This window comes from Aspergillus ochraceoroseus (genome assembly GCF_002846915.1).
Source record: "Aspergillus ochraceoroseus IBT 24754 chromosome Unknown P175scaffold_1, whole genome shotgun sequence".
NCBI classification, from domain to species: Eukaryota; Fungi; Ascomycota; class Eurotiomycetes; order Eurotiales; family Aspergillaceae; genus Aspergillus; species Aspergillus ochraceoroseus.
In genome coordinates, this window is record NW_024468476.1 from 1,169,352 (window position 1) to 1,194,477 (window position 25,126).

The 25,126-nt window shown below is 49.1% G+C and overlaps 10 protein-coding genes across 10 annotated transcripts; 6 read left to right on the forward strand and 4 right to left on the reverse strand.

The window, feature by feature from the left end:
* Nucleotides 1-169: 169 nt before the first annotated feature.
* On the forward strand, nt 170-1,157 carry P175DRAFT_0505775 (nicotinamide/nicotinic acid mononucleotide adenylyltransferase; the record flags this gene model as incomplete). The annotated part of the gene is made up of 3 exons (XM_040898135.1): nt 170-474; nt 540-813; nt 879-1,157. The coding sequence occupies 3 exons, from the start codon at nt 170-172 to the stop codon at nt 1,155-1,157; spliced, it is 858 nt and encodes a 285-aa protein (XP_040755434.1).
* A 1,175-nt stretch (nt 1,158-2,332) lies between these two features.
* On the reverse strand, nt 2,333-3,619 carry P175DRAFT_0469639 (uncharacterized protein; the record flags this gene model as incomplete). The annotated part of the gene is made up of 2 exons (XM_040895009.1): nt 2,333-3,217; nt 3,284-3,619. The coding sequence occupies 2 exons, from the start codon at nt 3,617-3,619 to the stop codon at nt 2,333-2,335; spliced, it is 1,221 nt and encodes a 406-aa protein (XP_040755435.1).
* Nucleotides 3,620-4,225: 606 nt separating this feature from the next.
* On the reverse strand, nt 4,226-5,415 carry P175DRAFT_0553333 (class I SAM-dependent methyltransferase). Its single transcript, XM_040900480.1, has 2 exons — nt 5,173-5,415; nt 4,226-5,094 (listed from the first exon to the last, which is right to left on the reverse strand). Exons 1-2 carry the CDS (start codon nt 5,351-5,353, stop codon nt 4,334-4,336), a joined length of 942 nt encoding a protein of 313 aa, XP_040755436.1. The 5' UTR covers nt 5,354-5,415; the 3' UTR covers nt 4,226-4,333.
* Nucleotides 5,416-6,234: 819 nt separating this feature from the next.
* On the forward strand, nt 6,235-9,631 carry P175DRAFT_0537564 (beta-mannosidase mndA; the record flags this gene model as incomplete). The annotated part of the gene is made up of 4 exons (XM_040900323.1): nt 6,235-6,422; nt 6,538-6,618; nt 6,681-6,907; nt 6,971-9,631. 4 exons carry the CDS (start codon nt 6,235-6,237, stop codon nt 9,265-9,267), a joined length of 2,793 nt encoding a protein of 930 aa, XP_040755437.1. The 3' UTR covers nt 9,268-9,631.
* On the forward strand, nt 9,448-10,383 carry P175DRAFT_017814 (uncharacterized protein). Its single transcript, XM_040892511.1, has 3 exons — nt 9,448-9,854; nt 9,929-10,191; nt 10,310-10,383. The coding sequence occupies exons 1-2, from the start codon at nt 9,628-9,630 to the stop codon at nt 10,146-10,148; spliced, it is 447 nt and encodes a 148-aa protein (XP_040755438.1). The 5' UTR covers nt 9,448-9,627; the 3' UTR covers nt 10,149-10,191; nt 10,310-10,383.
* Nucleotides 9,977-11,460, forward strand: P175DRAFT_0497163 (thiamine pyrophosphate-dependent dehydrogenase E1 component subunit alpha). The gene is made up of 3 exons (XM_040896219.1): nt 9,977-10,254; nt 10,310-10,519; nt 10,605-11,460. Exons 1-3 carry the CDS (start codon nt 10,201-10,203, stop codon nt 11,370-11,372), a joined length of 1,032 nt encoding a protein of 343 aa, XP_040755439.1. The 5' UTR covers nt 9,977-10,200; the 3' UTR covers nt 11,373-11,460.
* A 637-nt stretch (nt 11,461-12,097) lies between these two features.
* Nucleotides 12,098-18,334, reverse strand: P175DRAFT_0469652 (CCR4-NOT core ubiquitin-protein ligase subunit MOT2; the record flags this gene model as incomplete). The annotated part of the gene is made up of 6 exons (XM_040895010.1): nt 18,031-18,334; nt 17,890-17,956; nt 17,657-17,772; nt 17,215-17,583; nt 15,616-17,147; nt 12,098-14,370 (listed from the first exon to the last, which is right to left on the reverse strand). The coding sequence occupies exons 1-6, from the start codon at nt 18,081-18,083 to the stop codon at nt 12,098-12,100; spliced, it is 4,410 nt and encodes a 1,469-aa protein (XP_040755440.1). The 5' UTR covers nt 18,084-18,334.
* A 168-nt stretch (nt 18,335-18,502) lies between these two features.
* P175DRAFT_0497165 (complex I 30 kDa subunit family protein) lies at nt 18,503-19,598 on the forward strand. The gene is made up of 2 exons (XM_040896220.1): nt 18,503-18,735; nt 18,825-19,598. Exons 1-2 carry the CDS (start codon nt 18,567-18,569, stop codon nt 19,517-19,519), a joined length of 864 nt encoding a protein of 287 aa, XP_040755441.1. The 5' UTR covers nt 18,503-18,566; the 3' UTR covers nt 19,520-19,598.
* Nucleotides 19,599-19,929: 331 nt separating this feature from the next.
* Nucleotides 19,930-21,684, forward strand: P175DRAFT_0520032 (BUD22 family protein). Its single transcript, XM_040899136.1, has 2 exons — nt 19,930-20,295; nt 20,431-21,684. Exons 1-2 carry the CDS (start codon nt 20,038-20,040, stop codon nt 21,592-21,594), a joined length of 1,422 nt encoding a protein of 473 aa, XP_040755442.1. The 5' UTR covers nt 19,930-20,037; the 3' UTR covers nt 21,595-21,684.
* P175DRAFT_0469659 (Zn(II)2Cys6 transcription factor) lies at nt 21,672-24,870 on the reverse strand. Its single transcript, XM_040895011.1, has 7 exons — nt 24,751-24,870; nt 24,497-24,631; nt 24,130-24,398; nt 23,951-24,036; nt 23,269-23,903; nt 23,045-23,215; nt 21,672-22,991 (listed from the first exon to the last, which is right to left on the reverse strand). The coding sequence occupies exons 1-7, from the start codon at nt 24,837-24,839 to the stop codon at nt 21,935-21,937; spliced, it is 2,442 nt and encodes an 813-aa protein (XP_040755443.1). The 5' UTR covers nt 24,840-24,870; the 3' UTR covers nt 21,672-21,934.
* Nucleotides 24,871-25,126: the final 256 nt, after the last annotated feature.

Here is a 25,126-nt window from a genome sequence, read left to right on the forward strand (position 1 = left end):
CCAGTAAAAACCCAGACGACCCCATTTGCAGCCCTTCCTTTTTTCTGTTCTCTACGCTTACCCCACCTTTATGACCTCCCATCTCTAACTCAACTGAGACCTTCGTCTCTCCACCACTACTTTCCCTTCATTCCAACCCCATCATATCTTCTTTATCCTGCTACCAACCATGGCCGACCTAGTCAACGGCCAGGGCAATGACGCCCTTCGAGCCCCTACCCCGCCAATGGCCCCGACCGACGATTACGTCTTCCCAGAATGTCGCCTCAAGCGTGTGATGGACGATCCGGAGAAGACGCCTCTGCTGCTAGTGGCTTGTGGGTCGTTCTCGCCCATTACCTACCTACATCTGCGAATGTTCGAAATGGCTGCGGACTATGTCAAACTGAGTACCAATTTTGAAATCATCGGTGGATATCTGTCCCCTGTCTCAGATGCATATCGTAAGGCTGGGTTGGCTAGTGCAGAACACAGGTTAGTGTTTTTTTTTTTTTTTGTAATATTACATCTGCAGCATGCTAATCATGATCGTGTCGCAGAATTGCAATGTGTCAACGCGCAGCGGACCAGACCTCTAACTGGCTCATGGTCGATACATGGGAGCCGACGCACAAACAATACCAGCCAACTGCCATCGTGCTAGACCATTTTGACTATGAAATCAACACTGTACGACAAGGAATTGATACCGGAAATGGCACCCGCAAGCCAGTCCAGGTTGCCCTGTTAGCCGGTGCTGATCTGGTTCATACCATGTCCACCCCGGGGGTTTGGAGCGAGAAGGATCTTGATCATATTCTTGGGAAATATGGGGTGGGTTGCTTGCTCAAATGAATCTGATTGCACAATATCACTAACCTTGACCCCCCTCCCCCTAGACTTTCATTGTCGAGCGAAGCGGTACCGACATTGATGAGGCACTGGCCGCATTGCAGCCGTGGAAGAAGAACATCCATGTCATCCAACAGCTCATTCAAAATGACGTGAGCAGCACAAAGATCCGTCTGTTTTTGAGGCGTGATATGAGCGTCCGCTACCTCATCCCTACTCCCGTCATTGAATACATCGAGCAACACAATTTATACAGAGACGATTCCTCAGCGGCGCCACCAGCGGACAAAGAGAAAAAACGCGAGGAGCCTGGAGCATCTAGTTAAGGCTTCAAATGGACTCATAGCCTCTCCATTTTGTCTACCCTTGCCCGCGCAATAAGGACCCGTTTCACAGGTCATATTGGAGAACCAAGCGCTTAAGAAGCGATACAAATCACTGGAGCTTCTTTAGTACCTCATTAACGATTCTCCTCCGCCAGTCAAGAATGGAAGGATGTATTGTCTACCGCGCTGGTTATCCTCATCGCCTGCGCAATGATAATGCTAAAGATATACGACAAGCATTTACATCCTTTTCTTATCATCGAATTCGCATCGGTCGGTAAGACGCTTCACAGGGCCCAGAAAACGCAGTCATCGAAGCATTCTCCCAACCTGTCAAGGGGAACAAAGACCGGGTAGAATGCCCATCCATGAGCCCTTGCATTCGATATTCCGCTCTCCATCTTGGAAACTGTGATTTGTATTGGTGGCTTTTCGGCTTCCTGGTTTGATTGCGCTATATCGCCGATTTAGGGCGTTGAATGTCATGAGTAATGTGTTAGATTACCGATTTATGTCTGCCTTTTTTGTTTTTGTTTTGAGTACTTCACTGTTTTCATGTTATACCCTTTGCTTGCTTGCTGTACATGTACCGATACTTACATAGAGCACGGTAGATCTAGGCTAGATCTAGACTCCAGTCGGACCAGTCCAAAATATAAATTTATACATGAAAAACGTACCAAAAATTTAAAATAAAAACACAGAGATAGAAAAGAAACCATTCTGGGTTTAAACTCAAGGTAGACAGAGGGGTATTAAGTTGCATTACGCCCAAAAAAAAGACCTCTGTTTAAAAAAAAATGAAAATGAAAATGAAAACCAGAATGAAAAAAGCGGATATATGCAATGTCTTTTCCGCAACCATACAGAAGTACTCCCACCCATCTCATGTAGTTGGTTTAAGAGCAACCAAGTGTCATGGGAAAAAAAAAAAAGTAACTCTATATCTAAATAAAATAAGCAGCACAGATATTGGTGTGTACAAAAACAGACCCAAAAAAAAAGAAAGAAATATAGACAGGCATGAATTTCATGTAAATCATCATGAACAAAAATACTGAGGAGTATTAAGTGTCCTCACATATCGGTGATATAGGTAAGTTGTTAGGTAAGTGAGAGAAAGAAAAGAAGAACAACGAGATTGAAAGTCATGATACTAATATGCATATGATGACTCAGTCAGTACAGTCGTTCCACAGATCTTCAGCCTCGACTACACCCAAACATTCGCCCGAATTACTCGTCCCTCGCATGACGGCGATCACAGTCACGGGTGGGTCGATGGATGCAAGTCGCTTGGCTTCATTGACAGTACAGGACTCTGGGACCCGGAGCCAGTCCTTCCGCGAGACTAAGTAAGGAGAGCCCACGTCTGCGAGTGCAGAGACGTCCATGTCGACGTAGCTGCCTTGAGACAGAAAGCGGAGTTGTCGAGGAGGAATAATCTCGGATGGAGAGGCAAACACCCAAGATTTTGCGTTGGGATGCTGAATTGCCGTGAGTAGGATATCCAGGATGCGGACTTTGCCTGCCGAAGACATGGTAGGTATCTGGTCGAGGGGAACCATCATATCGACAAGGAGTGGACGCTGAGGAAACTCCTCCCGCGTGGAAAATGGAGGAACCGGTTGCCGAACGGGGAGAAAGTCCGACGGGGTTGAGGTGAATGAGACAGCGGACATGCTCATTGGTGTTGAAGCAGTAGATGCAGCCCCAATTGCGCCGCCAGGATGGTGACTCTTGAAGACCTCTGCAGGACCCTTGCCCGGGGACCTATGCAGCCGCCGAGCGGTAGCTATAGCGAGGGCATCGCCTAGCGACAAGGCAACGGTGGTTGAGGATGTCGGGGCACACACCCCAATAGAGGTTTCTTCATCCTCATGGATAGGGGCAGGAAGGAGAATGCTCATATGGGATGGATGAAAGGATAAGAGCGGGCAGGTTGACGGGTGGAGATGGGAGGTGATGGCGATCACGGTAACCGTCGTTGGAATATGAGGAAGGAGGAGGAGTAGCTCAGGTGTGCGCCCCGAGAAGGAAATCAACAGAAGGGTATCATTCTGGGCAGCTTTGAGTCAGTGACTAGAAGATGAACGAAATGGGGTTCCGTTCCTGCGAGTGCTTACGGGACGAATCACGCCAAGATCGCCGTGCAGGGCTTCAGTGGGATGAAGAAAAGTACTGTATATCCCTAAGCTGTTCATAGTGGCCTCTAGTTTTTGAGCAATCTTCCCACTCTTCCCCACTCCACAGCAGACAAGCTTGCCTCCATTATGGATGGTCTGAGCAATCTGGTTGACTGCGCGGGCCAGGTGTTCCTGCGCAAGTTGATCCGTTTGATAGAGGCGCTCGAGGTGTGCAAGGGCTGCGCGCTCTGTGGAAATGACATGAATAGCAGTACCCACGGAGGAATTATCCTTATTTAGTGACATTGAAGGTTCCGTTGGATCAGGAGGGGTCATCGGGAGAAGGGCAAAGTCATCCTGGATGGATGCGCTTGAGCTTGAAGAAAGCATGGCGGGCGATAGTGGAAATTCGTGTTGCTGGTTGCGATGTCCCATGGTGCAGGTTTCATTCTCCAAAACCAAGTCACAAGAAGACCATGTCTTCCCCCAGGAGAGACAGAACTAGAATAAGAGAATGAGGGAAGAATGTCAGAGGGGAGGAGAAAGGTCCAAGAATGAGGAGGAGGGAGGAGGGGCAGGGCCTCCAAGGGGGGCGGGGGAGGATTTTGAGATATGGGAAGTGGAGAGGAAATCGGCGGAACTGATAGCGAGAACGGAATGGGAGATGTCGGGGATAAAGAAAAAAAAAAAAAAAAAAAAAGAGAGAGAGACAGTGATAATAATAGAGTGTTTTATCAATCCGTTGGAGAATAATTAATAATATTCCTTCATATAAGAAATGAAGCCAGAATTAATTGGGCTGCCGGTGGTTCAAATCGCATCATCGGCGCCACGGATGATACATACTAGAGTCGATCTTCTCCTCCTCAGCTCCCAATGTCCGCTTGGCAATAAACGGATACTTAGAACTTACGCTGTCTTAGAACTCGGAATGGAAATAAAGTCAGAGATCTTACTAGGCAATAATCAATACTAATATACATGGGTCGTCTAAAAATCCCTAGTAGTACATATTGGTCGCTAAAAATAAACATCCGCCTCGAGGGCAAATCAGACCTTAGACAGTGGTTTGATTCCCTTGTGGATGGCGGCGATCCCTCCCGTCAGATTCTCGTAACCTCGACCGGGGATTGTAAACCCAGCTTTCTGAATCATTCCCCTCCATTCCTCCTGGCTGGGAAACTTCTCAATGCTCTCAACTAGGTACTGATAGCTCTCTCGATCTCCAGCCACCAACTGTCCGATCAGGGGAATTGCACTGAAGCTCCACTGCTTGTAGACTGTATTGAACAATGCGTTGTCCACCTTACTAAATTCCATGCACGCAAATACACCGCCGGGCTTCAACACACGATATGCCTCTAGTAGGGCCGCTTGCTTGTCTGTGAAGTTGCGAATTCCAAAAACCACCGTGTACAGATCCACAGAGTTATCTGGGATCAAGGGCATGTGCTCCGCGTTGCCCTCCATGAATGATAGTCGATCTGTGCCGTAATAGGGCGTCTCAATGCTGCGCTTCTTGCCTTCCGCCAGCATATCCGGGTTGATATCAGCAATTGTAACCCTGGTTTCATTATCATGGTTAATATTTGTCGCGTGGTCCAACATGCGGAACGCGATGTCGCCTGTTCCCCCTGCAATATCGAGGATGTTCCAGCCTCGTCCGGCCAAGTCGCCTTCACGAGAAGGGAGTGCAGATCCTGGGTTTAATGAGCGCACAAAGTGGTCTTTCCACAGACGATGGACTCCAAGCGACATAAGGTCGTTCATAGTATCGTAGGATGAGGCAACCGAGCTGAACACTGCGCCGACTGTAAAAATGCGATGATGGCCAGTTAGCTAAAAAAATAAAAATAAAAAAATTCTTGAGGCTATCATATCAAACTAACCCATTGATTCCTTTTTCGATTCAGGCACATTTGTAAAGCCGAAATGGGTCATTCGTTCAGGGTCAGACTTGGAGTCGGCCTGTACTCGGGAGCAAGAAAAGCAACGATACGGGGTGTCTGTGGAGACAAGGCGGCGCCTTGTAGTGAACTGCAAACCCCTCCATAGCGACCGGGACGACATGATAGGCTTCTGAATGGATTGAGCCTGTGGGAAGAAGATGGAAGGTGGACAAGGGAGGGTGGATGGAAGACTGAATGCAGGTGAGTCCGGCCGACGGACGATCTGCAAATAAAATTGTTTGTGGCCTCAGGCACCGACAGCTCATATCCACCCACCTGCGGAAGTTGCAAGCATTGTCTACTCCGTACTACAACAACGTGGGATGATGACTGCAGCGTTTAGTATCTCTCCAAGGATGATTGTGAGTTTCCTAAAGAATGTATCAAGTACGAGTTTATATTGATGTGTTTCTCAATATGTGGATTCCAACCGCATACGACTTCTTGGATTTTGTTATATTCTCGACAGTATTTGCTAACCACAAACTAGTGTATACACCTTAAAAGTCGATCCAGCTGGCGCATGTCTCAGCCTCTTCCAGCCTTTTTCAGTGCTGATTGGAGTTGACTCAGACCCGAATGCCAGAATATCGACTGCGTGATCCGCACTTGAGGCGAACCCCTACAGATATAACCAACCTTGGCAGGCTGACCAGCGGCGCTTCTCGTTGTAGCGGTTCGGGATATAACGACCAGCTACTTTGCAAGCCACTATCAGTCATCCCTGAAGCCCCTACTCAACTGTTGATGCAAGAAGGCTGCGACACAGTCACGCTTTGTTTATTGATGGACATGCCTTTTCCCCTTTGCAGCCCGGTTCCGCGCAAGCCGCCGATTCTCTCCAACTCGTTCAAAGAGCCTGGATCATGGCCCTGGTGGGTGGGATGTGCACAGTGACGTATTATCCTGATGATATCTGTTTATAAGGCCTGTTTTACACCCTTAGTCCTTGGGGTCGATCTTGATTACCAAAGATGCTCGTTGAAGTAACCTGATCTCACGATGCATTTTCGAGCAAAAACCACAGGAGTTGTCCTAGCATCCAGCCTCACCACAATAGCGGGGCATTGCGTTCGAGCTTTGAGTGGTGAAACTTGGACTCTTAGCAGTGCAGCTCTGAATACGACCGTCCCCGCTTCCTTTCCATCACACGCGCATTTGGATCTGTTCAAGGCAGGAGTAATAGGCAAGTGCTATATTTCCTTCTAGATCATCGAGTTTATTCACTAACAGCTACGATAGATGATCCGTAAGTGGCTAGATTCAATCAATTGATGTCTTTTTTTTTTTCTCACATTCTCCAAGTTATCATGGTCTCAATGATTTCAAGCTGCGCTGGATAGCAGATGCAAACTGGACTTATACAAGTGGCCCAATCTCAGATTTGTATGTAATATTTCCAGAGTGCTACGCGGACTAAGAACAGAAATCGGCCTAACATCCAATAGATTGAATGAATATGAATCCACCTGGCTTGTGTTTGACGGCCTCGACACATTCGCGGCTGTCACGTTTTGTGACGAATTTATCGCCTCTACAGACAACCAATTCCGCCAGTATGCCTTTGATATTTCGTCCTCGTTGAGAAATTGTAAGGGAGATCCGGTATTGAGCATAAATTTTGGAAGTGCACCGAATATTGTGAATGCAATTGCCGAAGACCCCAAATCAGAAAGTTTGTGCCCAAAGAACCTACCCGGTTGCTCTTGAGTTCGCATTAAGGCTGATGCATTTATAGAATGGCCTATCCAACTCATCAATGAATACCCAAACCGCTGGTTCATGCGTAAAGAGCAGTCCGATTTTGGTTGGGATTGGGGTCCTGCATTTGCCCCAGCTGGCCCCTGGAAACCGGGCCACATTGTCCAGTTTGAAGAGACGGGAAATATTCACATCGTGAATACAGACTTAGATATATATCGAAAGGGTCAAATAAACCATCTTCCAGCTAGTCAGAGCCAGCCTTGGGTTATCAATGCAAGTATTGACTTCATAGGCAGTCTTCCAGCCCAGGCATCCCTTTTTATTGAGATTACGAATCTCAAATCCAGCGAAGTGCTTACGGCACGGCCATTGGACAATATTACCGTATCGAATGGCTCTATACAAGGTGTGACAGTTCTCAGCGGGCTTCGTCCTGAAATTTGGTGGCCTTCGGGATTAGGGGACCAGAATTTGTACAACATTTCAATAATGGTCAATGACAGCCACGGCCAAATATTAGGATGTGTTACAAAGCGGACTGGCTTCCGCACAATTTTCCTAAACCAACGGAATATTACCATAGAACAATTGTCTCAAGGGGTTGCTCCCGGTGCGAATTGGCATTTCGAAGTTAATGGAAAAGAATTCTATGCGAAGGGCTCCAATTTCATTCCGCCGGATGCATTTTGGCCCCGGGTCAGTCAAGCGAAGATGACTCGATTGTTCGATGCCGTGGTAGCTGGAAACCAGAACATTCTTCGAATCTGGTCATCTGGGGCGTATCTCCCGGATTTTATGTATGACTTGGCAGACGAAAGAGGGATTCTCTTGTGGAGTGAATTCCAATTTAGTGATGCGATGTATCCGGTCAATGACGAGTTCCTGGAAAATATTGCTGCAGAAGTCGTCTACAATGTACGACGTGTGAACCACCACCCGTCCCTTGCATTATGGGCCGGAGGGAACGAGATTGAGATTTTAATGCTTCCACTTACATTCGCGCTTGACCCAACTGGCTTTCCTAAGTACCTCGAGGAATACGAAAAACTATACATTAGCCTCATCTTACCTCTGGTGTATGAAAATACTCACTCAATCTCGTACACCCCGAGCAGCACAACGGAAGGGTATATCGACGTCGATATTTCCGCGCCAGTGCCAATGACAGAGAGGTACGGCAATCTTGAGCCTGGGTCATACTATGGAGATACGGATTATTACGAATACAACACAAAAGTCTCCTTTGATTATTGGCTTTACCCTGTGGGTCGCTTTGCCAACGAATTTGGATTTCATAGCATGCCTAGCCTGCAAACTTGGCAGCAGGCCATCGACCCAGAAGACCTAAGCTTCAATAGCACGGTGGTAATGCTTCGAAACCATCACTACCCCCCTGGAGGATTGAGCACAGATAACTTTCAAAATACAGCACTTGGCATGGGTGAAATGACCCTCGGTGTGGAACGTTACTATCCGATCCCGGCGAAATCGGATCCTGTGGCCAATTTTAGCGCTTGGTGTCATGCAACACAGCTTTTTCAAGCGGATGTGTACAAATCTCAAATACAATTTTACCGCCGAGGTAGTGGGATGCCCGAACGACAGCTAGGATCGCTGTACTGGCAGCTGGAAGATATCTGGCAAGCCCCTACTTGGGCTGGCATCGAGTATGATGGGCGATGGAAGGTCCTACACTATGTTTCTCGTGATATCTACCAGCCGATTATTGTGTCTCCTTTTTGGAACTACGTGTCAGGAGATTTCGAGATATACGTCACGTCTGATCTGTGGGAGTCAGCAAACGGGACTGTGAAACTAACCTGGTTTGATCTTTCTGGTCATCCTATCGCCCATAATGCTGGCACGCCGACATCTATCTCTTTTGATGTTGGTGCTATTAATACGACTAAGATCTACAGCGCCAATGTCAAGCGCCTGGGATTGGCAAGCGTAACGGATTCAATCCTTATGCTTTCACTTCGTGCTGATGGCCGTCCTCCCAACGCTGCCAATTTGACCGCCGTATTTACTCATGACAATCACTTTACCCCAGCATTTCCAAAGGATCTGGCTCTAGTCGATCCTCAACTAGAAGTCATGTACAATGATCTGACGGACAAATTTGTGGTAGAAGCCAAATCCGGTGTCTCTCTTTACACATGGCTAGATTACCCTGCAGGACTGGTAGGATATTTTGAGGAGAATGCTTTTGTGCTTCATCCTGGCCAGAAGAAAGAAATTGGCTTTATAACACAGGAAAATAGCACGGATAGCAAGTGGCAACAAAAAGTCACTGTGAGCAGCCTCTGGGACCAGAAAGTCAGGGATTAGATGCTGTATTCTGAATGGACGCTGTTTCTTACCCTAATGGTTTGATAGTGGCTATAACAGCAGCTACTTGACATACTTGTCTTTACTTTAGTCCAGAGTTGATTCTTACAGACTGTTGTTTGTGATACTTGAAAAGGGTCTACAGACTTCCCCAGATTTTACCCCACAATCTGCCAACCAGACTAGCCCATGAATGAAGGAAAAAAAAAACAGAATTATTCCTTGCCCCATCCTCATTAAAATACTCAAGATAGACATCGACATCTCTTCAACTTCCAGAATTCCCTTGTTCAGAAAAAGGTGGGATGTTGGAGAGAAATAATCCAAGCAAGTATATCTCGGCTACATGCGGGGGTCAGCATGACGTCGATCCGAAGCCAACCGCCTCCTCCGCATTCCTTCAAAAGAGAGAAAAGACACTGGAGAGAAGAACATCGTCCTACTTTATGTTTAGTCCCGTCTCTTCATATTCCAATGATGTTGTCGCTGTTTTCGCGTCGCATGTCTCGCGTCTCGCAGTCCCTACCCCGATTTACAACCACGCAGCGATGGAGTAGTTCCATCTCCCAACGCCCAGGGTCAGACCGGTAAGCAAGGACCTGCTCGGATGTGCTGGTGAAGTTCTTCATCCGGCGTTCAGTTCTGATCAGGAATTGTATAGAGTCCGATTCCCTGGTGCCGTGAACAGTAAATTCACCACAGATATGAGCTTCGTCAACCCTTCCAACACCCCTAGCATTCCAACCTACCGAGTAATGGATTCCGATGGTGTGCTTGTCGATAAGAGCAGGAAACCGCCCAATGTCTCCAACGAGCAGGTCCTGACGTGGTACAAGAATATGTTGACCGGTAGGTGGGGGAAAGAGCAAATAAGCAAATAAAAGCCCTGGTTTTAGGTGCTGTTGTTCTGACTGGAGCAATACAGTGAGCATCATGGATGTCATCATGTTCGAGGCACAGAGACAGGGTCGACTAAGTTTCTACATGGTACATACATTCTCAGACAAAAGTCTTTGGAAATAATGTACTAACATCAACACAGGTATCGGCTGGAGAAGAAGGAATTAGTGTTGGCTCAGCGGCCGCACTGACACCTGACGACGTTGTATTCGCACAGTATCGCGAAACCGGTGTCTTCCAGCAACGGGGATTCACTCTCAAAAACTTCATGAACCAACTCTTTTCTAACCGACACGACAGCGGCCGTGGACGCAATATGCCTGTTCACTACGGATGCAACTACCCTCGTACCGTGCGTCCCTACCCCCCCTAGCTAATACTTTGAAAAAAAAAAAAAAAAGCAAAAACATACACACAGTAGTAACTCATAAAACCAGCATACCATCTCTTCCCCCCTGGCAACTCAAATCCCACAGGCATCCGGAGCAGCTTACGCCCTCAAACTCCAAGCGCTCCAAAACCCAGACACGCCGCCACGCATCGTAGCCTGCTACTTCGGCGAAGGAGCCGCAAGCGAAGGCGACTTCCACGCCGGGCTCAACATCGCCGCAACCAGATCTGCGCCTGTAGTCTTCATCTGCCGGAACAACGGCTTCGCAATCTCCACCCCGACACTCGAGCAATACCGCGGCGATGGAATTGCCAGCCGCGGGGTCGGATACGGCATCGACACCATCCGCGTTGACGGGAACGACATCTTCGCAGTCTACGAAGCCATGCAAGAAGCACGAGAAATCGCCCTCTCCGATGGCGGCCGGCCCGTCCTCATCGAGGCAATGAGCTACCGTGTTTCGCACCACAGCACCAGCGACGACAGCTTCGCGTACCGTGCGCGAGTCGAAGTCGAAGACTGGAAACGCCGAGACAACCCTATTATCCGACTTCGAAAGTGGCTGGAGAACGAGGGGCTGTGGAACGAAGACATGGAGCGCGAGACACGCGAGCAGCTACGAAAAGAGGTCCTGAAGGAGTTTGGCGATGCCGAACGGGAGAAGAAGCCCCGTATCCGTAGTGCGTTCGAGGATGTTTACGAGGAGCTGACCGAGGAGACGCAGGCGCAGATGAAGGAGCTGAAACGGATGCTGCAGACTTATCCGGATGAATACGACCTGCGAGAATACCAAGATGGGATAAATGGGCTGTAGAAGAACCGCGAGGTTGGGTTGCAATAAGCTTCAAGATATATATATATATATATAGTTATTATTATAACACATTATGTATTTTTTTTAACGTTCACTAGTATGGATGTGCATGCAGTACGTACTTGAGCTAGAAAAGGAGTTGAAGCATCCTTCTCTGCGTGTTCAGCGGCTGACTGACTCTGTTATCCTACGAGGATTAAGTGCCGAAAAACTACATTTTCTGAATAATCTATATAAAATGGACTGACAGTAGCACTGGTGGCAGTAAAGGAAGCCCTGAGAGTACGGAGTACGTTACTTTATATACTCTTGAAAGCTAAGACAACCCACAAAAAAGCTCTACAGAGGTGACGCGGCGTGGTGAGATCAGTACTCGAGGATATTTCCAAGGGATTACTGTGAAGAAAAGTTTGATGCTTTAATCGAATAACAAATACGATCATCGTGAAGAAGGCAAATCCTAAAACTCATAAGACGGTGATCAAGAGAGAGATTCATTTTACTCGGAATTTGCATGGAGGACTGGATGCTGGAAACCAGAAGAGACTTGTCATAACGCAAAATATCTTTGTTCGTCCACTGGATGTTCAAATATTAACATTATTCCATAGCACACGCTGTAAGAACATACAAATACATAATGTTTCATAATACACAGATCACTCAATATTTAATCGAGAGTGGTCAAGGGAAAAAAAAGTAAATATGCAGCGGTGACAAACAACTTAGGTTGCAAGGGCCTGTTGAGCAAGTTTCTTGTTTCTCTTCACCAATGCACTGAGCTTTTTGTCAATAGCATCGAGTTCTTTGCGAGATACCTCGAGTTCCTTCTGGGACTTGATTGTGAACGAGCGCAACTCATCATCTGTCATACCAACGACATCATCCAGATCGGGCATATTGCCCATGACGACACCGGCAGCTCCTAACATGTGTTTGGCAGTAGCTGCGGCAAATGATCGAACCGAAGTAGCTGTCGCATTCACCAGTTCTGCAGTATTGGCAATGGCCCAGTTGTGGCTTCGGGTACTATCTGCCTCCATCGCCGAGAGAACATTTGGGGGGGCGGGACCTCCAGAAGAGGTGGAGGAGTCAGAAGTTGGTAAGCCGGTAGTTGGGGATGTAGACGAGATGCCTGCTGATGTCTCATCAACCCAGCAAATATTAAAGTTCTCTGGAGTGGCAAAGAGGGCATCGAGATCCCCACCGCGATTGGTGACATCTGGTTCGGTGACTGGGACAGCCGGATACTCTTGAAAGGACTCCATCGCCCATGATATGCCTTTTTCGAGAGCCAGATACCGATTTTCTTCATCGGGGGACAAGTGCCGAAGAATAGACCCACGCGGACTGATAAGGCATCGGCTTTTGAGCAGAGTAGAGTCGGAGTTGATTCGAATGGATTCGCCTCGCAGCAGAGTTTTCCGATGCTGCTCAGTGAGCTCAATGGGTTGCTTCAGACTTTCGTAATCGCCAGATGTGCACTTCATATCGAAGCGCTGGTTCAAATTGGATGGGTTGAACAAGGGGTGATGGTTGAGGTCCAAGTCCCCTGATTTATGAAGCTGGGCAAGTAGCATCTGAAGAGGGGAGGTACGTTCAGAGAACAGCTCTTTGATTGAGACATTGCTGGACTCCGCGTCTTTCATCAGCTGCTCAACAGTATTTTTCGAGCGCCACGCTTCGGGAGCATGTTTCTCATCAGTAGATGTCTTCACCTCCGCAGGTGCTGGTTGTGGGTCTTTCGCAGGAGCCGTTTCAATGGGTTGGGATCTTTTGCTTGGTTCAGTTCGATGATCAACCTTCTCACTTATGTCATTTATACCAACACCAGAAGGCTTGCTAACACTAGAGTTAGCTTGCAAAGCTAGTGGTGGTGGTGGTGGTGGTGGTGTTTCAGACGCTGTTGCTGGAGCTTTCTTCGCCTTTCGCTTTCGGCCAACAATGGGGGCTTGGACAGGCTCCTCCGCAACCACTGTAGCTGCCTCGTGCTTTTTGGCTTCCGCTTCCTTTGCCTTTTGTCGCCGCTCCTTCTTGGCTTGGCTCTTGGTGATAGCACGGACTGGTGCGGAGCCAATCCGTGAAGAGGCAGGAGGCGAATTGGCGCGAGACGCGGAAGTTGAGGTGTAAAGATCTGCTTCAGATCCAAAATCACCAGGAGTATCAGGTCGGCTCTGTGATGAAATACTCGGTCGTCTGGAACGGACTTTATTTGTTATGGGCAATGACACGACTGAGTGGGTTGCAGATGTAGAAGGTGGTGTTTCGGGTTTGGGGGTATCCACAACACGAAGAACACGAGGTTGACGAGGGGCAGGAGATTCTGAAAAACGTGAGATTCCGGTTAATGGCGTGTTGGGACGAGATCCTAAATTGGAAGCAGGAACAGGGGCCTGAACAGACGCCGTCTGCGCGCTTGGCTCAACCTTCGACGAAAGCTCCGGAAATTGGGTAGCGTGAAGGCTAAGGTCCAATTTCATGGGCTTTGATTTCGTGAGGGCTGCTGGTTCCTTTCCCTCACTGACTGCAGTTTTCTGGAGACTTCCTTTCTTTTCGATCGCGGCTGGCTCTCCTTTAGGTTGGGTACGAGCTTTATTAGCAGACTTTGGTACGGGGGAGCCCAAAGATATCTGTGCAACATTCTTAGCGCGGTTGGACGATGGTGCAGGTTCCTGTTCATCATCTGATCCTGGGGAAAGGCGCCCTGAAAAATCACCCTTCAAAGCCTGAGGCTGGGTGCCAATTGAAGGGAAAAGGGCACCGAGACCAGGGGGTGGGCCTGTAAAAGAGGACACCGGGCTAGAAGGGTTTAACGGACTATGCAACAACGAGGCAGAATGGGAATGTGGAAGAGGCAGCCCTGGTGGAAGAGTTGGTGTTCCAGACCGTGCTGAGCTCTGTAGATCACTGGGTAGCTGAGATCGAAGGAGAGACCCAAAGGCATCCGTGGGACGTTTGTCCTTTTGTATAGCACCTAAAGGAGGAAAGTCTTCGTCGACTAAACGTTACTCATTAGCACATTGACGGTCACGTAATGGGTGATGACGTTCGAGAAGGGCAAAGCGATGAAACAGAGCATAGCAAAAGAAAAGAAAAGAAAACGAAGCAACGGAAATCCGAAACAGGAAGATACGCCAATAATCCTCAGAACAAAGAGTTGCAGGAAGATACGAAGAATGGGCCCAGTAATTACAGAAAGGGCCCGGTCGAAGGGGCTGGACACAGGAATGATGATGTCTATATGAACAATATTTGTGAGAATTGGTTTCATATAGAGGACCTTGCTTCTGTTTATCGAAGCTAGGGCAGGGAGGTTAACGTACATAAAGCCATGATCAGACCGATTAGGCCACCAAGACGCTGATAGCTCAACCCAGCTTGGATGCAAAAAGAACAGAAAGAGAAGACAGCCACCGAATAGAAGTAGGCTAAGACACGATGTGCCCAGAATATGCAACGAGGCCTCTCATCCTCAGGGACGTTAGAGGAAGGGGGTAATAACGAAAAAGAGGGTCAAAACGACAAAAAAAAAAAAAAAAAAAAAAAAGAAAAAAAAGACAAATAAAACGATCCATAAACACAAACGCCTAAGGCACGCCTCGCCCAAGTCTCTTGTTCTTTTCACAGCCGTTGCTAAATGCTTCATTGCAGAGGGGGAAAACGTGGAAAAGTTTCCACATCGAATTAAGTCCGGAGCAGAAGGAGATTCATATCCCACACCCATCTAGAAAAAAAAAAAAAAATATGATATCATGTCGTAACAGAAACAAAATAATATAAAGGGGGGGGGGGCATGATAGCGAAGAATGCAAAAACGAAATGCAAAAGGGTAGTCATCATAACAACAGAGAAGAATAGAAGAATAGAAGAAAAAAAGAAACAAGACCCGAGGCGGAAAGAGAAGGGAAGAAATGAAATCACCAGCGGTTAGGTCCACCGCCATACATCATAGTGTACCCACCTTGACCCTGACTCCCATACAATCCTTGACCAGCAACAGCATTCGCACCGACCTGGTGCATCCTCGCCTGCAGGATACTCGGGTCCGCAAGATCTACTACACCGCCTCCACCGGAGGAAGTGTTAGCATGTCTGTGCTTCTTCCCCTTCTTCTTCTGCTTCTGTGACCCAGATTCGGAGATTATCCCCGCCTGAGGGCCATAGAAAGAGCTGAGAAGGCCATTGACGGGAGTCAGGGGAGGGGGGGTTTGGTGTTGGGCTAGGAAAGGAAACATTAACTCACGCTTAGAATCTTGTCCCAGTAAACCACTCGCGGTCGTACCACTGCGGCCGCGCAGCAGCTCGCGCATCAATTCTGGGTTGGCGTCCTGTTTCCCAACACCGCCACCTAACCCGAGACTGGCATTGGTTGTGAATCCATGACCTTGTGCGAACATGCCTCCTCCACTGATGGGTGGAGTACCTGCCGTCTTCAAGCCGGGAGGTGGGCCTTGAACTCCGCTAGTATAGAAGTTACCAGCTAGGCTGTGCTGGGGACTAGGCGCAGTAAGTGGATTAGGTGTACCAGACTGCATCAAGGATGCTTGCTGATTGAGGAGTCGGGAGGTTGGAAAGTTCTTCGCGTTGGCTTCATTCGCAAATGAGAACCGAGAGTTTTGGCGATTTTGAGCCTGCAAAGCGTTAATCTGCTGGGCAACCTGACTTTGCAAGAGGCCTTGTCGAACTTGGGCGGCTTGATCGAAAGCAATGGAGCCAATTCCAGATTGTAGAGGATCCACCAAGGCAGCTTGAGGATTGCTAGCAGATTTTAGAAGCATCAACTGCTGTTGTTGAAGCGGGGTTAAACTACGGTTGTTCAAGTTAATCCCTTGGAATTGGTGGCTTGCAGCAGAGACGGGGGATCCGACAGCAGAACTAGGCGTTGTACCCTGCTGCGAGGGGGGTTGGATAGCACCGTGAGACTCGCGGCTGCTGCGACCTCTTGGGGGATGTGCATCATCTGGTTCACCACCGAGTTGAAGACTTCCGCTTTCACGACCTTCTTCTTCTGCTGCAGCAGATTGAAGAAGTTCCTGTTCCCTCTTTGCACGCTCTTGTTCGGCTCTCTCACGCATGGCCCGTCGCTTAACCCCACCATATGGATCAATGAACGAGGGGTGGTTCTCGATAAGAGCAACCTCTTCTGCTGGCAGGCCGGCCGCCGAGAAGACGAACTTGAAGCATGGGGAATTTACAGCCTTCACAAGACCATCCAATAGAGGCGTCTCCAGCTCTATCTGGGGGGGGGGTTGCATGCTGGGGGGTGTATGAGGCGTCGAAGAGTGTACTTCTGGTAACGAAGGGGTCTGAAGACGTTCCTGCTGAGGTGGTGGTTGTCTGTCAGCTCGTTTGGGTTCATCGGAAGACGAGACAACTGTTGCCAGAGCGGCACGTGGGCTTTGGGAGGCCTGGCTGCCCGTAAGACTAGTACGCCGTGTCCTGCTGATCGCTGTGTCCTTATTTGCCCAGCTTGCAGAGGAGGGCAAAGCAGACCCATCAGAAGGACGACTGCTAGTAGCATCATCCTTGCTTGGTTGACGACGTAAGGGTTGAGATATGGGCTGCGCTGAGGATCGCGCAATGTGCGGGGTTACGGCGGGGCTGGTGGCAATTCCATTCGGACGCTGGCTGGACATGGTGTTCATTGACGAAAGATCCTGACGGCTGTAGCTATCGCTGTCCTCGCCGGTTTCATGCAAGAAGGTACAGTTCCTGTTATGGCACTGTTCGTTCCGCAAGAAGGATGAGCAGTATTTGGTTGTGCCGTATTGGGCCCTAGGTTTGGTTAGCACTTTTCGTCTAATGGTGGGGAATTTAAGAGGACTGGTATAATGAAACTTACCTCAGGATTCGATCACCATTCACGGAACCATCCACCGCGTTGATACATGTCGCGGCATCAACCTTTTTGGCATACGTCACATAGACACCAATTCCCTGATTAGGGTTGCCACCAGGCTTCGCTTTACTAACGACAATTTTTTCAATGTCTCCATACTGCCCGAAGTAATCTTTGCCACGTAGGGTCTGGAGGAGTTGGCTTTCGTCACGTATTGTGGGATTTAGACCGATCACGTAGACAAGGTTTTTCTGTACAACACGGACCCCAGCCAAATTCTTTCGACTTGAAGCTTCGATTTCGCGTTTTTCTGCCTCTTTCTTCTTCGCGGCGGCGGCTTTGCGATGTTTCAGTGCCAGATCCGCTTTAAACCTAGATTGCGGGATGGGATGTTAGCGCCAAGAACGCCAGCAAAATGGGGGAATAGGATTTCAGGAACACGTACTCATCCGCATCAGGCACCTTGTACTGAATGGTACTGTCATCGTAAACCCGTCTGCAATTAGGGCATCGGCCTTCTTCGCTATGGGTTTTGATGTTGTTGTAGCAAAATTGACAAATCTACATTCCCTTTTTGTTAGATAAATCCGGAATCGCCCTCTCCGAGTCGCTTCAAGTGATCGAGTATTGGGGGGGGGAGGGGGCGGTCTCGAGGGAGTAAAGGGGCAAGCCACGTACCTGATACCCACAAGGACAAGGCTTGAAGTTTTTATCCGACAGATCGAACTCTTCGATACAGAGGGGGCTGCGGGAGATGGAGGTGTCAGTGAATCGCACCAACGTTAAGTGGTCTTCGAAGTGAAGTAAAATCACACATACCAAAACTCATCGTCATCGTCGATGACGGAGTCAATCTGTTGACGATTGGACATGATTCCCAGAGTATTTATGAATAGAGAGAGGAAGAAAAGAAGTAGGTGAAGTCAAACACAAACACCCATCAACCAAGCCAGCGGAAGGGGCAGAGCGAGCAGACGAACACCCAGAAAGGAGCGGAATAGAAAGTCCACGAAGAAAAACCACACGGTCGATAGGAGGACAGGAGGAAGTCGATGTAAGATCGACGATGTGGGCGGGGGAGAGCAGAGGAAGGACACAGGGAGGAGGAGCGAATGCGTTGGAGGCGAAGAGACTGAGAATCAAACTTGAAGCTTTGCGCTGTTGGGTTGGGTTTGCACCGGTTTGTCTGGTTTGCATGTTTGCGCATTATGTCATCAGCCACGTGATATCGGTCACGTGTAGTCCCCGGCAAAAGCTCCCGTGGACGATTATAGCGACAACCTCTCGTCCTGCCCGCCGTCTCCTTCCACCCTTCAATTGCCCTCCCCGTCTGCTCCGCAATTGCTGCACTCACCATGGCCTCTGCTCGCTCCTTGATGCGGCTAGGCACTGGCCGCTCGCTGGCGTCAGTTGCCCGGACCTCCCGCAATTGCCGACCCTTCTCTTCCACCCCTCTGCAGTATGCCGCGAAGGCGTCGACAAGTACCACGGAGCCTCCCAACATGCGCCAGGCTGAGCGTCCTCGTACGTCTATCGAGGTCTATGCAATGGACCAGACCGGACTTTGGAGTGTGTTTTTGATGAATTGACTGACTGACTGGGTTTCTTTGTAGCCGAGGGTGCCCTCCGTGCTCCCATCGTCAACCCTGCCGATAAATACCAGGACAAAGCCGAAGGTCTGCACACCTACGGCCAGTATATCATGTCCTGCCTTCCCAAATATGTTCAGCAATTCTCCGTGTGGAAGGATGAGCTTTGCATCTACGTTCCCCCCTCCGGTGTCATTCCCGTGATGAGCTTCCTGAAGTACCACACCGCTGCCGAATTCACGCAAATCTCCGATATCACTGCAGTCGACTATCCTACGCGGGACCAACGTTTCGAGGTCGTTTACAACATGCTTAGTGTCCGCTACAACTCCCGTATCAGGGTTAAGACCTACGCCGATGAGGCTAGCCCCGTTCCCAGTGTGACCGGTCTGTTCGAGGGAGCTCTGTGGTACGAGCGGGAGGTGTATGATATGTTTGGTGTGTTTTTCTCGGGCCACCCCGATCTCCGCCGTATCATGACCGATTACGGTTTCGACGGCCACCCGCTCCGCAAGGACTTCCCCTTGACCGGTTACACCGAACTACGATATGACGAGGAGAAGAAGCGCATTGTCATTGAGCCTCTGGAGCTTACCCAGGCCTTCCGAAACTTCGAAGGAGGAACTACTTCCTGGGAGCCTGTTGGCAGTGGTGACGATAGGACCCCCGAGTCGGTATGTTATCTCTCCTCGGATCCGAGTATTGAGGAAAAGCGCTGACTGACCGGAATAGTTCAAACTGCCGACCCCCAAGCCTGAGCCGAAGGAGGAGGAAAAGAAATAGAAATCTCATGTACCCGTTATTCTCTTTTTTTATGCTTTCCTGGTTCTGTATGTACATACCGCCGTGTCTAGGTTAGATGGAATCTATCCGGTTGCTCTTCGTACACCTCTCCGAACTTGGATATATACCACAACTTACATCATGGTATACCATAGTAGTGAATAAACCAGGTTAAACGCACTGTATCCATAATCATCACCATAAGAGACGGATTACTTAAGTGTGAGAAATACGAATCAAAACACCTGGTTAGATATACCTGAAATTCTTGGCACGCGCAAAACGTCCCGAAGGGAAAAAAAAAAAAAAAAAAAAAAAAAAAAACCATCTCCGCCGATCCATCATCCACTCACTCACTCACTCACTCACTCCACCTTCCAGCTCCAACGTTTCCCTTCGTTTCTCGAACCCGAAAGAAATACCCCCAAGGCCTCCAAAATAAACAAGGCTCAAAATGCCCAAGCGGAAACTATCAGACCTTGCCGACCGCCCAGCATCGCGCTCGTCACCATCCCCGCAAGACGCCGCGCTCTATCTCCAGACTACCCGGTTAACCCAGAAATTCGAGTTCGGGGTGATTGCGCTCTCACGGGCACTCAAGAATGCCCGTGTATTCGAAAGACAGAAACTCGGTCGGAGGGAAAAGGCAGCCAAGAGCGAAGGGAAAGAAGAGACGTTGAAGCGCATAGAGGAGGAGATTAAGGTGGTGAAGGTTTGTTGCTTTTTTTTTTTTTTTTTACTTTTCTCCCCTATGTATTCTTTTTGGGGGATTGAATGTTACGGGAATTGCTAGGGATCAGGAAAAGCTTTCGTTACTGACCGAGCCGGACGGTTGTCACTGGACTAGACTCTCGATCCTACCGCCACCGCGGTAAAATATCTGTTCAAGCAGCTTGCGAAAACAAAGCGGATTGCTGAGGCGCCTGCGTTTGTGAAGTTTCAGGAAGGGAAGAGAATATCCGTCGAGGGTCCGCGGAGTACAGCGGAAGCCAACGTTACGGCACGACTGTATAAATCCAACCCGGTGCAAAATGTCTTCCCTGGGGTCATGGATGGGATCCGAAGTCTACTGGGAGTGGAAGCACCGTCAACGAGCAACGGCCAGGACGTGAAGAAAAAGACCAAGGACTCGAAAAAGGGCAATGCAAAGAGTGAAAAGCCCGTGCCTCAGCGGAAAGCCCCCAGCAACAAGTCGGATGAGGAACTCGAGCCCGAAGCGGAACCCGAACACGCAGCAGACCTGGCTAGACACGACGTCGACATGGATGATTTGGAGAGTATGGGTGATGGAGAAGAAGACTATGCACAGTTCGATGCTCGACTGGCCTCGGATTCTGAAGACGACGACGATGACAACAACGACAACAACAACCACTCAGACAGCAGTATAGCTCTCGCCGCCAACTCGAACGCCCGTCCTCGCCGCTCGATGTCCATCTCTCTCTCCCCTTCACCTGAACTCTCGGACTCGCCACCCTCCAAAAAACAAAAGTCTAAACCCAGCGCCCAGAAAGCATCTTCCGCGCCAGCCACAAGCACAACCTTCCTCCCATCGCTCACGATGGGCGGGTATTGGTCCGGTTCCGAGTCCGAAGCAGAAGACATCGACCACGTGGAGAAACCAGCGCAGCGTAAGAACCGAATGGGCCAGCAGGCGCGCCGTGCACTCTGGGAGAAGAAGTACGGGTCTGGGGCAAACCACCTGAAACAGCAGAAAACCAAGGGCAGGAATAGCCGAGATAACGGCTGGGATGCCCGCAAGGGAGCCACCGGCGATGGAGATAGAGGAAGAGGAAGAGGGGGGAGATTTGGCGCAGGGCGAGGAGGTCCCGTGGGCACAGGAAGCAACCTAGTCCAACGCAGAGACAATACACAGCGTGGTGGGTTTGGCGGTGCGGACAAGAAACCCCAGGATGACAAGCCATTGCATCCTTCATGGGAGGCAGCCCGGAAGGCCAAAGAGCAGAAATCCACGACTTCATTCTCAGGAAAGAAGGTTGTGTTTGACTAAGATAATTTTGCATTCTAAGTGAGGGTGGGAAAAAAAAAACAAAACAAACCTGGTGTATAAAGCGAATCGGATCCTATCATGATTATATATCTTATATCCCCATTCATTGCAAGTAATCCAAAAGATTAAATAGACAGTATCTAGGAGGTATGTATCTTCAGCTAGCTGGTTCACAAATATCCTCCTACATAATTCCCCAGTCAGTCCCGAAAATCGAAAAATGATATAAACACCGCTAATGCTAATGTCGACAGCTAAACATCACGCTATGGACGACAATCGTAAAATAATGTATTGTGATTTCCTGGCTAGTCAATGAGCAGAGCAATCTCTCACTCGCTCACTCACTCATAAACTGCATCCATCCTGTGTCCGGCTTTATATCCCCAGAAAGATTCTGCGGGTCAGCCTCGAAGCAAGGAATGGCGGTAAATTCACCAAGTTCCTGGGGCAGAGTCGACACAAATTGGTCGTAGCCGATATGCGGCATCTGTGATAATGTATGGGACATGAGGAAATCGGGAGATGTGGATGTATTTCCGTTCGGTAGAACTGTAGTTTCCATTTGATCGTGGCCATTAGAGGGGCCAGTTGTTGCTGTGGTTGTTGTTGTTGCTGCTGCGGTGGCGGCGGCGGCGGCGGATGTGAGGGAGACCGGTTGCATTCCATTTACACCAGGTGGGAATTGCTCTGGGAAAGTGTGCGTTTGCGGGGAGATGGGCCCTGTTTTCCATAGCATTTCCCAGTTTTTAAAACGGTCGTAGGCCGACTCAATAGATCCGGAGTGACCTGAAGCTTGCGACTCACTACACTCCTCGAGACGGGAAATCGCCCTTTCGAGTGCCTCAATCACGCTCACGGCAGACCTGGCCGATCCAACTCCCATCGACATGATCTTGATCAAGGCCATGCCCTTCTGCAAAGCTTCGCGAAGCCTCTCTGTGCGCTTTGTCAAGCTTTGGGCCAAGATTACCAACAGAGCAGCACGGCAAGAGCTGAACTCGGTGAAGGATGCGCGCGCAAGACCTGTCTCGTCACGGAGCAGACGGCAGATATCAACGATTTCGAGAGCAGCTTCGACGCAGTCCGTGACAAGAGTTGAGCGGTTTTTCGAGACACCCGATGGCGTCTTGAACGGTGAGCCTTGGAAGGTGGTGGGTAAAGAGAATCCCTTCATGGTACTAAACAGGAATGGCCGTCCAAGGAAGATTCTAGTCAGGCAATAATCTAGCTTTAGATGGACATTGGGTCGGAATAGGGGACCAGCTGGGTTGAGGTCTCGACAGACGGTTTCTTCAGGCAATGTAGTCCACCAGTCTACTAAATGCTTTCGCAAATTGAGAAATCTTTCAAGGCAATCCTGTTGCTGGCCTTTTCGAGATCTCCGGAGGACCGAGCTGGGTATTTTCGTCAGCAATGTTTTCGGGAAGGGAATTGACAGGTTACATACATTTCATTCACCACTTCCCCTAATTTCAGAGTCAATGTAATCAGTGCAACCATATTAGTATGGTTCGATACTTGCCCCGATGGCATCAATCCCGGGAAATCCACGGGCAAGGCAGCATCCACATCTGTCTCTGATAGAGAGACTGGCCGTCCATGGAGAATGCTAACACGCCTGGAATTAAAGTATTAGCAGGTAGTCCTGATCGGGGACAAATAGATCCTTACTTTTCGATGGTGTACGCCGTCCAGAATACTCTGTTCCGAACTTCAATGACATGAGCCGGAAGTCCCTCTCCGCAGTACTTCCGATGCATGCCATTCTGAATAGCCATCTTGAGAGCCAGACCCAAGTAGGTGTAGCAAAGACCGGAGGTGTCCAAGGGTAGTAGATATGTCCCGATCAACAGGCATGCCTGGACGCTCCGTATAGATGCTGCAGCAATGATATCTGGGACAAGTTTCGAAGCAAACTGGTAAAACGTAAGGCCAACCTCATCCTCTGAGAAACCGTGATCATCCGGATTTGATGAGTTGACCGACAAGCGATTTACCGGAGGAGCCGATTCCATGTGGGCGAACTGTGTTCCAATAGCAAGAACCATCAGTATAGCGCAGACAGAGCCGGCATCGTTACAGGAGAGACTTCCGGGGTTTGTGTAACAAGTGTTGAGCTTTTCTCGCAGCCAATCCTCTTCCACGTAAAAGTTGTTGGTTTGCGCATACTTGAAAAAGATCTGTACTAAGAAATCTGCGACAAAGCGAGGAGGAAGACAAGTGACCGATGCCGATACCACAGCCGAGCCTGATTGTAACTGTGTCGCACGCCATCGCTCTTCGTACGGTTCTGCTTCGGTCGACGCCTGGAACAATCAGCACAATCCATAGAGCATAGGAAAGCTGAGCATACCTCCGGTGTCGCCGCTTTCATCCATTCATCAATCTTTTTTCGGATCTTCATAGAAAAGTTCAAATAGGAAAATTCGCCGGAATATTCTAGAGACTCATCAGACTCGCGCTCTCTGCAATAATGCTCTGGGGGGTTGAAAGAGGTCAAAAAGAACCACAGGAGCAAAGCAGAAAACATACGCGTCGTATTATCAGGCAGCGCCTTAATCGTAAAATCCTCATCCTCAATAGCCAGATCCTCGAGATCCTCACTATCAAGCTGAATCGAGGGCCGTCCTTCCGACTCCGAACCACGATGCTTATTCTTCAATTCCTCCGCAGTCTTCCGGAGCGACTGGATATCAAACGAGATATTCGGGACATAGTGCTGTAAAATGCATTCCATGTAGCGGATGCGCTCCGACTCGAGCATATCATGGCGACTGCGTGCGGCGGTTCGTTCCAGGATCCTAACGTCGACGATTCCTATATAAGCACTGATGCACCACTACATTCGCTCTCTCTCTCTCTCTCTCTCTCTTTCGTTATGAAATCAGTATGGACTTACGAGACTGACGAGGATCGCGCGAGCTTCTCCGCATGCTCGGGGTGGGTGAAGACACACTGGCGACGATAACGGAGGCATCGACGGCAGGGCACGCCTCCTTCGCATTTCTCTTTCACTCGGCGACACCCATCACAACTACAGAAAATAAGTATCACGATCATAAACCCAGCTTGCCATAATCCAATCTGAGACCCCCAAGAACGGAAAACCCCGAGGGGGGGGAAGAAAGTATTGCATGATGGGTGGTCACTCACGCTCGCACCGCTCTTTTGCGGTTCTCCTCCGAAACGCGGGGTCGTTTCTGGTGGCCCAGACCAGGGGGAGTTGATGGGCCCTTGTCCATGATAGTGGGAGATCAGGGGGGGTGGAGGAAGTCCGGTGGCATTGTAAAGAAAACGGGAGATCGGAGGAAAGGGGGAGAGAAGGGATAGATTCAGGAGTGAATAAGATGCAAGTTCTTTTGGGGTGAGGAGGTGAGGATTTTTTATCCGAATCGAAGAAGGCTTTTTCCTCATTTCCAACTATCTACTTTTTTTTCTTTTTTTTTTCTCTCTTTTTCGAAGGATTATATTTTGGTCTCGGGGAATTGTTGCCAGTTCTATTCATTCTATGCTTTACGCTCTATCGTGG

Coding starts and splice junctions, on each gene's coding strand:
- P175DRAFT_0553333 (XM_040900480.1), bottom strand. CDS start 5,353: ATGTCGTCCCGGTCGCTATGGAGGGGTTTGCAGTTCACTACAAGGCGC. Junction 5,095..5,172: donor ATCGAAAAAGGAATCAATGG/GTTAGTTTGATA, acceptor GCATTTTTACAG/TCGGCGCAGTGTTCAGCTCG.
- P175DRAFT_017814 (XM_040892511.1), top strand. CDS start 9,628: ATGACGTCGATCCGAAGCCAACCGCCTCCTCCGCATTCCTTCAAAAGA. Junction 9,855..9,928: donor CAACGCCCAGGGTCAGACCG/GTAAGCAAGGAC, acceptor GGAATTGTATAG/AGTCCGATTCCCTGGTGCCG.
- P175DRAFT_0497163 (XM_040896219.1), top strand. CDS start 10,201: ATGGATGTCATCATGTTCGAGGCACAGAGACAGGGTCGACTAAGTTTC. Junction 10,255..10,309: donor GTCGACTAAGTTTCTACATG/GTACATACATTC, acceptor ACATCAACACAG/GTATCGGCTGGAGAAGAAGG. Junction 10,520..10,604: donor GATGCAACTACCCTCGTACC/GTGCGTCCCTAC, acceptor TCATAAAACCAG/CATACCATCTCTTCCCCCCT.
- P175DRAFT_0497165 (XM_040896220.1), top strand. CDS start 18,567: ATGGCCTCTGCTCGCTCCTTGATGCGGCTAGGCACTGGCCGCTCGCTG. Junction 18,736..18,824: donor GCGCCAGGCTGAGCGTCCTC/GTACGTCTATCG, acceptor GTTTCTTTGTAG/CCGAGGGTGCCCTCCGTGCT.
- P175DRAFT_0520032 (XM_040899136.1), top strand. CDS start 20,038: ATGCCCAAGCGGAAACTATCAGACCTTGCCGACCGCCCAGCATCGCGC. Junction 20,296..20,430: donor AGGAGATTAAGGTGGTGAAG/GTTTGTTGCTTT, acceptor TCACTGGACTAG/ACTCTCGATCCTACCGCCAC.
- P175DRAFT_0469659 (XM_040895011.1), bottom strand. CDS start 24,839: ATGGACAAGGGCCCATCAACTCCCCCTGGTCTGGGCCACCAGAAACGA. Junction 24,037..24,129: donor GCTGCCTGATAATACGACGC/GTATGTTTTCTG, acceptor ATGAGTCTCTAG/AATATTCCGGCGAATTTTCC. Junction 22,992..23,044: donor GGGGAAGTGGTGAATGAAAT/GTATGTAACCTG, acceptor GAAAATACCCAG/CTCGGTCCTCCGGAGATCTC.